This window comes from Epargyreus clarus, unplaced genomic scaffold (genome assembly GCF_041222505.1).
Source record: "Epargyreus clarus isolate Ecla_fem2 unplaced genomic scaffold, WU_Ecla_fem_2.2 ptg000019l, whole genome shotgun sequence".
In the NCBI taxonomy this organism is placed as follows: Eukaryota; Metazoa; Arthropoda; class Insecta; order Lepidoptera; family Hesperiidae; genus Epargyreus; species Epargyreus clarus.
Genome location: NW_027332227.1, coordinates 8,780,305 through 8,790,525, shown reverse-complemented (window position 1 = coordinate 8,790,525; position 10,221 = coordinate 8,780,305). Strand labels below are relative to the sequence as shown.

At 35.7% G+C, this 10,221-nt stretch overlaps 1 protein-coding gene across 1 annotated transcript; it reads left to right on the top strand.

Annotated features, from left to right (window-relative positions):
• Window positions 1-1,966: 1,966 nt before the first annotated feature.
• Window positions 1,967-2,656, top strand: LOC140750434 (uncharacterized). Its single transcript, XM_073083933.1, has one exon. The coding sequence runs from the start codon at window positions 2,024-2,026 to the stop codon at window positions 2,597-2,599; it is 576 nt and encodes a 191-aa protein (XP_072940034.1). The 5' UTR covers window positions 1,967-2,023; the 3' UTR covers window positions 2,600-2,656.
• Window positions 2,657-10,221: the final 7,565 nt, after the last annotated feature.

Here is a 10,221-nt window from a genome sequence, read left to right as displayed (position 1 = left end):
GAAAGCTTCATAACCACTTGAAATCCATTAACTGTGGAATTACTGCTGAAATGGAGACAGAATATACAAGTTATGACGTATTCACTTTTAATAATACGAAGTGAAAATCAGCGTTTCTGGGAACAGACACAATGAATACGCCTTTCAATAGGTTCCAGTTAAGCATATTCAATAGGTTCCATTTAAGCCGAACTCTAACTGGGTTTTACTTTTCAGTAGTTTTCTCTAAATCTAAGAGGGAAATGCATTTAAATGTAGTTGAAGTTTGCAGAACTGTTCGTGGTTTTATCCTGACACCTGAGTTTTCGCCATGTTCCGGTTTGAAACGTCAGGAAGTATAGAAATAATAAATACGAATACATCACTGTGGCTTATTGTACGTTGACGATAATCGACCGACAAAATTAAACATCGTTGGGTGCTGTCGGGAACCGGTTGTGGCAAGTGGCAGTTGTTGCGGGCAAACGCCGTCGGGACTGCGGACGAGTGCTACTAGCATACCCGTGGTCCCGATAAGGGGCGTCCAGAGGAACACCGCGGGGTTTTAGCCGGTAGGAGTCCGGCATATCCTCTCCGCTGCCCCCGCGGCCGAGAGGAACCCATGAAGGGTTTCCCCACGAAAAAAATAAAAAAAAAAAATGTGGGAGTTGTTGGTCAAATTGTACCATCTCTACCAACATTGGAACAGCGTGTTGGAATATACTCTTAATCCATACATACCTCAGTTATAGAAAGAAGCCCGTATCCTATACTCGAAGTTTAAATAATTGCAGCCACATCACGGGATCCAAGCCGTAAGGACGTATAAAAATATTTTGTTTTATTACGTCATTCCTTTCCAAATTTGTTAATTCATCATCTCTCAATGGATCGTAAAAATGATTCTTTAAGGAAACAATGAAAAATGTTTTCATGTAAAGAAATATTTTTTTTTGTTTTCTAAAAGGATATTATGTACACGCTGTTATGACTTGCAGCCCACGATGTATTATGAATAGAATGAATATATTTAATGTCAAGTTTTAAATGCTTTAATAAACAGATACATATAATATAATTTCTCGCTCTACACACAGCTGATACCTACATATTAATAGATAACTTACACAAAATGTAATCGTATGATTCTTGTATTCTATCATGTAATAACCGTTATCTTTACTGCCTGTTAAGTACCAGCAAATATACATTGTAGTTGTAGATTCCTTACCAAATAAATTATTTAATATAATGAATATACTTAGTAACCACTAGGCTATCACTGCCGCAGTGATAGCCTAGTGGTTAAGAAACGCGCCCTCTCGATCGAGGGGTCTCAGGTTCAAATCCCACGCACGCACCTCTGATTTTCAAATTTATGTGCGTATTAGAAATTAATTATCACTTGCTTAAACTGTGAAGGAAAACATCGTGAGGAAACCTGCATACCTGAGAGATTTATAAAAAAAAATCTCAAAGGTATGTGAAGTCTACCAATACGCACTTGGCCAGCGCGGTGGACTATGGCCTAATCCTTCTCATTCTGAGAGGAGACCCTTGCCCAGCAGTGGGACAGTAATGGGTTGATGATAACTTATTTATCTACACGTTACTTTACAGTTTGAAATATTTTATTTCCGTTCTTTTAATCTTTTTACTTGTTGTTTTTGTGATTGCTAAAAAGTTGTAACTGAAAAAAAATGTTGCCACAATAACATTACAATAAACATACAAATAATAATTGTATAAATTTTCCAATCAGTTAATGCTATTCGCAATCAATTGTCGATAACCTTTTACAGTTCAATATTTATATACTGACTCTAGATTTACGTAAATCACAACCCTATAGACCATATACACTACTAGTAGTATAATAAAGTTAGTAAACTATTTACTTGGTAAGTATTTAAAGATAATTAATACATTTTTAAATTATTTTAAATAATTATAAATTTAAATTCGCTGTATGTTTTTCAGGTTAATAAAATTAGAAGTGTTCTTCAAATTAAGAAAAACCGCCGAAGATTTATGTAAATTAAAAATGGTAAACGCGGTGCTACTTACATTTTTTCTTCTCACATTAATTTTGGTGACTGGTTTTCCGAGTGATATATCGGAATCTCACGAAGACAAATGTAGAAGCTTTAGTTCATGTGCTATGTGCTTAGACAAAAAATACTGTACGTGGTGCGTCACTAAGAGCCGGTGCACACAACAGTCCTGTGGGAATGACAACGTCATCTACCCGAAACACATCAAAGCCTTGATGTCTGGAGCCCAGTTTTGTCCGCGAGTCATTGAAAAGAAGGAGACCATCTTCAAAAGTGGACATAAGGAGGGTTTCGTTGTAAAAATTACACAAATATACTTATACATGGCGTTCACTCCGTGGAAGTGTAAAGTGAAGATAAATGACAAGGAGACCGTGGTGAACGCGATGCTGATATCGGACGAGGTGTACTGTCAATCGATTGAGCTGAAGAATGACTCGGAGAACCCCTACGTGAGCGGCAGTGTAACGGTGTTGTGGAATTACGATAAATCTTTCGATGGATCTCTCCCGTTCAAAGTGTGCAGAGCTGATTTAGAGCCAAGTTGTGCAGCTTATCCTGACTAAAATGGAAACGGACGGTAATTTGGTTACGACTTTTAAATATATGATATACCTAATGTGTTTGATGTTTTAACTTTACATATTGCATTAATATTTATAGGATATTCTGGTATTTGTGTGTATTGGTCGTCTGGGTTCAAATCCTAGAAAGGACCTTCTAAAACTTTGAAATTATTTGACGGAAAACTTTGTGGTTTGTATGTCATATTGTTAAAGTTATGTGAAGTCCATTGCTAAACTTGGAGTATTTGACCAACATGGTGGGTCCATCATGCTGGTGAAATTAGTCACTAATTAAAACATTTTAATTCTGTAAAGAACAAGCACGGAACAGTAATTAAATATAAATATTATGTCACTATACCAGATTCTTGAACATTATTTTTAATGCGAATATATAAATTTTAAGGAATTTTAGTAATGACCAAAGTTAATTAACCAGGCTTACCCGTTTAAATAAAGGTCATGTCTGGGCGAAAGCGGTTGTAATTAGTTGTGCCTATCTAAAAAGTTTATAAGAATTTATTAGCAACTAGTTTTTGCTCATGACTTTATTTCCATATTCATACTGATTTTCAATAAGTTAAAATTAATTTAATTAAAAATTTATGAAAAAACTTCTTTCACTTCACTTCTTCACTTCACTCTTCACGTGTTACATCACTGTATCGTTAATGGGTATATTTTAAGTACCCTTACTGGCATATTACTTACATTTAGTATGTGCTTCAAACAAAGAGATTAAATATACCTATAGGGCTATAAAGTGAATTACACTTTTCCTCGTCTATAATTCTATCAAGTCTATTGTTACTATACAATTAATAACTAATTACTTAATAAAGCACTCGTCGTAAATTTGGTCAAAAGTTGTAAGAGAAATGGTTTATTAACATATTTACCTCCAGCTCCCGACATTGTAGCGAGGATACAATACCACTTTATTAGTCAAATAATTTCAAGTTGGCAAGTATTTTTTGGCGATGATCGCACGAACAAATACGTATTGTGTAGTAGTAAGTACCTTTAGATTGTGAAATATAGGGAAAAAGTCTTAATTTTAAATCATGCTCATGCTTATCATGCACGAAATGCACATGACAGGAACTGTAACAAAGTATTTGATGTTTCCTATTTAATATGAGGAATAATGAAAAGTGAAAACGCCTATTTGAAAAGTTCACATTATATATTTGTAATCTACATAACTCGATTAAATAAAACTATTTATTATTTCTTTACCAGACGCTTTAAAATATGACCGGGTTAAATCTACCCAATCTTCTGTATAAAATCACACTCCATTTCTATAAGTAACGCAAACTTCACTCAAGATTCCAACAAGGTACCTTGTAAATAACTCAAGTATAATTCAAATTAATGCAAAAATAGCTTCATTTATTGTTTATGCATCAACATTGATGACAAAGTAGGTTTAGAGGTACGAGTAGGACAAAGGAACATTGCGCTGAAATTAAACATGAAAAATGTTTCTATTTCATTTTCCCCACTGTCCCATTATAACAACAATTATTCTTACTCGAGTAGAACAGCATATTCCAGTTTGCAATCTCGTTTTTACATTCAAGTGGTAAGTACTTCGCTATGTTAATTGTTGTTTACTTTTTTATACGAGTTTTAAGATTAGTGTTTAGACGAGTGGTTAGGCTAAAAAGTAAAATACTCTTAAACAATGCAATAGTTAGAAAATTAACGAAGTATTACTTTATTATTTACACGTTTTTACGTTTTTGCTCTATTTTTTTTTCTATGGAAGTAAGTTATAATAAAAAACAATGGAGAAATGAGTTAGCCTGACAATGAGCCTATCTACTATAAAGCAATAATCCAATGTATGTTATGTAAGTAATATTTACAACTTGTACCTAATTTATAATGAAAGTATTAGGTAAGAGGTAACCTTATAATACTTGGAAACTCTTTCAGGGTATTACTAAATATAAGTTCGATTGAATACGTTAATTCATATATTCTAGTTAAATTTCATTAATTGTAATCTATCTTGGTACACGGCGTCGGTTTCAGAGATTTCTAATTAAGGATGTTATCTTAGAGAAATAGGCAATTAAAGCTGTCAAATCTTCAATCGACGTTCTATGTAATTAATTTAAGAGACTATCCATATAAAATACTTAGTATGCCAGACTTGCTACTAATTTGAAATTATGAAGATAATTATATCTTCCTCAACCTTGGCAGTGACAGCTTAGTGGTAAGAAACTCCGCTTCTAAGTCGCGGATCTGAGAATCGAATACAAGGCCTCACCTGATTTTTAAATGTTATGTGAATATTAGAAAATAGTTATTACTAGCTTTAACAGTGGAGGAAATACCCTGCACGCCTGAGAGTTAATTAAAAATAAGTTCTCAATAATGTGTGAAGTCTACCAATACGTACTGGACTAGCGCGGTGAACTATGAAGCCCCACTTACTCTGAGAGCAGATCCGTGTCAGGCAGTTGGACATTAATAGGTTTACGAAGACGATAGTCATGTTTCTACTACACTTTTGAATGAAATCCGTAATTTTCTCCAAAGTTCAACTCGAATGCATTTACGGATATCCGTTTCGGACGGGCTTGATGAAGATAAAACCCATTATCCTACTCTACTTTAAGGCCAAATGGAAAGGTTCACAGAAAAATGGAAGTTCACAGTTGTTTTATTGTATAGCAGTGCCGCATTTCGCATTGGAAATAGCAGAGAACTTTCGGACGGATTCCAAACTTTGATGACGTATGTATAGAGCAGACCTCCAGAACTAGGCGAAACAAGAACATATCTGTGATACCTACTATACACTCAGTCTATTGTTTTTGTTTTTAGATTTTTTTATAATATAGATGTAGCAGACGAGCATGCAGTCCACCTGATGGTAAGTGGCTACTGCCGCCCATGGACATCTGTAATCAACCCCAGATAGGATTAGATATTCCTACCTGAGGTCGGCCACAGATGCGCCGCTACCCCTGAGGACTAAGCTGGAACGCCTCGGAAAAGTATGTCTCCCTTACCACACCCTTCAAAACGGAACACAACAGCGCCTAACACTGCTGTTATTAGGTAGAAATGGGTGTAGCGGTAGTGCAGGCGGAGTCGAACCACAAAGGGTTCTACCACCTTCAATATAGCCTTCGATATAGAAATAGCAAATCAACATTCAGTTAACTGATGATAAGTAGCAACCTGCCGCTTGTAGACGAAACAAGAACACATTTGTGATCCCTATTATACACACAGTCTTTAGATTTTTTTTGTTTATATAGCAAACGAGTTTACAAATAATAAGTGACAATATTGATAACAACCCCTAATTTGTCCTCCTTGAGGTTAGTCAAGATGTCACGCCTCGTAGAATTTCAAAAGATCTATTTCAAAAGAAAACAAAGCAGCGATCACTTCTATTTTTATGAGGCAGAAATAGGTCCGGCGTTGGAGTCGAAGCATCAATGATCTACCATATGAATAGTAGAAATACGTTAGACTTTCACCCTAATGTTAAATTACCGATCCAAATCTTAGTAAGGCATTGATGTGTAATGTATATAATACTGTATTTAAACCAAACCTCTGTGGTCACAAGGTGGTACAAGGAGCTTGTTTGGGCATCTTCGTTAATATTTGATGAGAGTTGTGGCTTGGTATATCAAAACAGGCTTATACTAATATACATACACAGATGAAGCCTTCGTCCTGCATATGTTAGGTACATAAACATTACATAGTCACACAACTTAGTATGCAGTATAATAACATATTATACTTTATGGCACTATGTATATGAAAGTAAAATAAGTTTATTATCTTTATTTTCTCCAGCTGTAGGTATTATTATTGTTGTACTTAAGCGGTATTCCGACAAAAAAGTATAATAGTCTAATACACAACGTGTATGGTTACATAAATACATCATAAATATAATATTAAAATTACACACATTGCAATGATCTATGTTTTGAGGAAAAAATCCACACCAATTATTTGTACATTAAACTCGCTAAATATTGTATAAAAGAAAACATTACAAGCAAAAAACATACAAAACATAGTGATCATACGTACGAAACAATTGTAAGAGTACCGCTACACTGAACAAACACATTATTTATTTTTTGCAAGAAACAGCCGAGTTTCAAAAATAAAAGATTCAGTGTTATTTCTCAAGGTTGTGGGTCACAAGGCCACCGTTTAGATGCCTCGGTTAAAGTTTAATGAGGAAGCGAAGTCAAATGCGAAGCTTTGTGCGGAGTACTTGGAGCGCAGTAAAAAAGAATTGTTTATGATCGCACACAACTCGTACTGAATATGTTTTATAATACTTTTCAGGAGAAACACTTGACGAACATGCACTACCTGTACTCTCAGTATGTGTTTTAACGTTTTACAAAAATGACTGTTTTTGTATGTGCCTACGTATTTCCCATACATTTCCGATCAGTTCTGATACAGTCCGCCAGGGGCGCTGATTGGAAATGTATGGGCAAATATGTAAACAAATACAAAAACAGTCATTTTTGTAAAAACGTAAAAACTTGTACTAAGGGTAATGATTATAAGTGCTTGCTTGCCTATGGATATTTGAAAGAACCATAAAAAACCGTCCATTATACTTAAAGTCAACCACAGATGAGTTACTACCTCTGAGTTCAACATCTTGTACATGTCTCTGTCTTACCACATCCTTCAAATCAAACTGTATCATTTCCACAGACCTGTATTTGTTTTGTACCTAATACAGGTCTGTGAGCATTTCACTGCCTATAAGGCAGATACAGTATTCCTTTTAAATGACATTTCTTATGTGATGTACTCGTAGGTACAGTGTAAAATAAATGCCCGCTGAACAGATGTTTAACTTTTTCCGTGTCATTAAAATATTCAGTGTGACACATTGTTGTTGTTGCTGAACATGTACAATGTATGTGATAACAAATGTCAATCTCGATAGTCAAATATAAGACTTTATATAAATACGTTTTTATCTTCAAACTTTGATTCGACTTGATTTCTAAATGGACCTTTGATATAATGAATTGCCATCCCTAATATTTAGCAAAGTATAACTATGTCTGTTAGTTGACAGCGTGCTATGCATAGCGCACATTAAAGTTAGATATATCTGTTAAACTTTAAACTTTAATGAGGGTCGGTCCTTGCGCTGTACCGAACTAAATGTTCTAGTCGATTCTTTGCAAAACACAGGAGGTTTGAATTGATTTGAATTGTAAAGAAATATTTATTATGTCTGAGTATTTTGTAACAACGTTTCTTTGAACGGACGAACTTCTTTAAATGAGGTGTGTTTAATATATATGGCAATATATTTTACATGGCTTGGATGTTAAGTAATCACTGTCGCCTCACGATGTTTGTAATCAACTCCTTATTGTCACCATGGCTTCTACCTGAAACTCATAGACGCATTGGACGTCCTGAGAACTACGGTGGTTGCATAAACATAATGCTAAGCAGCCCGCATCCACCCTTCAATCGACACGAAGAAAAGTTTCATTCTAAAAATAAGTGTTATAAAATTTGGTGGCAATAGTTCACCTATTTCATTTCTGTATTATGGCAGTCTTGCTTTATTTGTTAAATGATACAAGGATATATAATTCGTATCGGTATATTAAGATGATTGATGGCTTTACCCCTTAGGCCACAGGGGTAGCTGCGCATCTAAGATCGACCGACGACCTTTCGGTTGGAAAACTTATTCAATTTAGAATTGGTCACAGACGTTCGTTAGTGTTAATGACCGCTTAACATTAGCAAGACTACGGTATTCCTGTTAGTTACGTAAAGAATGACAATAGTGATGAATTTAAAATGAAATGAGAATAGCTTCTTACTGCTTGTAGTAGTGACATATAAATGAGTAATTATAATTAACTAGCGCATCCCCTTCTTACAAACATAAAATAAAGGTCCTTACACACTAATTTTCAAGATTTTAGTCCACAAAAATTCAATATTTTAAACTATATCTCATATTTAGTTCACTTGGAACTCTATGTTTGATACGAGTATGTTGATGAATATTTTTAGGTTGTCGATGCACATAATTATAGTTTTAGGGAATTATTGTAAAAACATGAAAACTCTGACTGTTTAATAGTTAACAGTTACATAATTATGATAAAATCCGTCCAGCCGATTGGCCTGTAGCGTATCTTCAAAATATTGTGCTGCCAGCAGAGAGGTCCGGGTTCAATTTCCGGCCAGGCGGAAATATAATTACTCAAAACATCTGTTGGCATTAATTCATACTCTTCTTCATACCCTTGGTATTTACGACAAATACTTGTATACGTTGAATTTAGTCACAGTTTTCTTGTTTTCTTTTAAACGTTGAATATGTATTTGCAATGGCGGCTGGCGTACGGCAGATATTTTACTTTCTAATGAAACGCGGAGAATGCAGTGCGTCTGTCAACGGCTTCCCCACACACGTCGAGGCGAAACGACGTCGTTCGTATCAAGAGAAGATTAAAATAAAAACGCGGTAAAACCAGTATGTATCCAGAAACTAAGAAAGTATTGTATGCCAGAAACCTATCTAAATATATATTACTCAAAGGTGACTGACTGACATAGTGATCTATCAACGCACAGCTCAAACCACTGGACGGATCGGGCTGAAATTTGGCATGCAGGTAGATGTTATGACGTAAGCATCCGCTAAGAAAGGATTTTGATCAATTCTACCCCCAAGGGGATTTGAAGGTGGTAGAACCCTTTGTGGTTCGACTCCGGCAGCACCACCGCCACACCTATTTCTACCTTATAACAGCAGTGGTAGGCGTTGCTGTGTTCCGGTTTGAAGGGTGTGGTAAGGGAGACAGACTTTTCCGAGGCGTTCCAGCTTAGTCCTCAGGGGTAGCGGCGCATCTGTGGCCGACCTCAGGTAGGAATATCTAATCCTATCTGGAGTTGATTACAGATGTCCATGGGCGGCAGTAGCCACTTACCATCAGGTGGACTGCATGCTCGTCTGCTACTCTTATATTATATAAAAAAAAAAAACTTCGTAACGCGAGCGAAGTCGCGGGCAAAAGCTCGTTTTTAGCATAAAGCATTTCTTTCGCTTTGGTGGAATGGGATGAATGTTGGCTAACTTACTTATGAGGCGAAAAACATACTCTTCAGAAGAGGCAAAGATCTGTGATCAGGTAGAATCTTTGTTCTATATGAAACTGGTTATTGCACTGCACGTATTGATGTCCTTAGGTAGAAGTGATCTCTTAGCATTATTCAAACAGTCTTAATAATTATTTGCTACTTCAATTTTTTAGAAAACTATCCATGGTCCAGGATCGGACAACGCGACATTGTGAGAAAACCGTCGCTCTTACAATTTTTTTCACCGCCTAAAACAGATTTAACTTCGGCAAGTATGGAGAGACCCTAAAAGCTGGCGCGACTGCACTCTGTTGGCAGCACATTGTTTACATTCTGCACACCTTAGCTACAGTACACTCTTTGTTGCTGTTCAAACTTGGTACGGCTTTTAGCTATTTCACTTGCTAATTAAATACACCCAAAATATTTCAGTAGCTTGGTAGGTACAATACAACACACTGTTTTTTCTGAGCGACCTTATA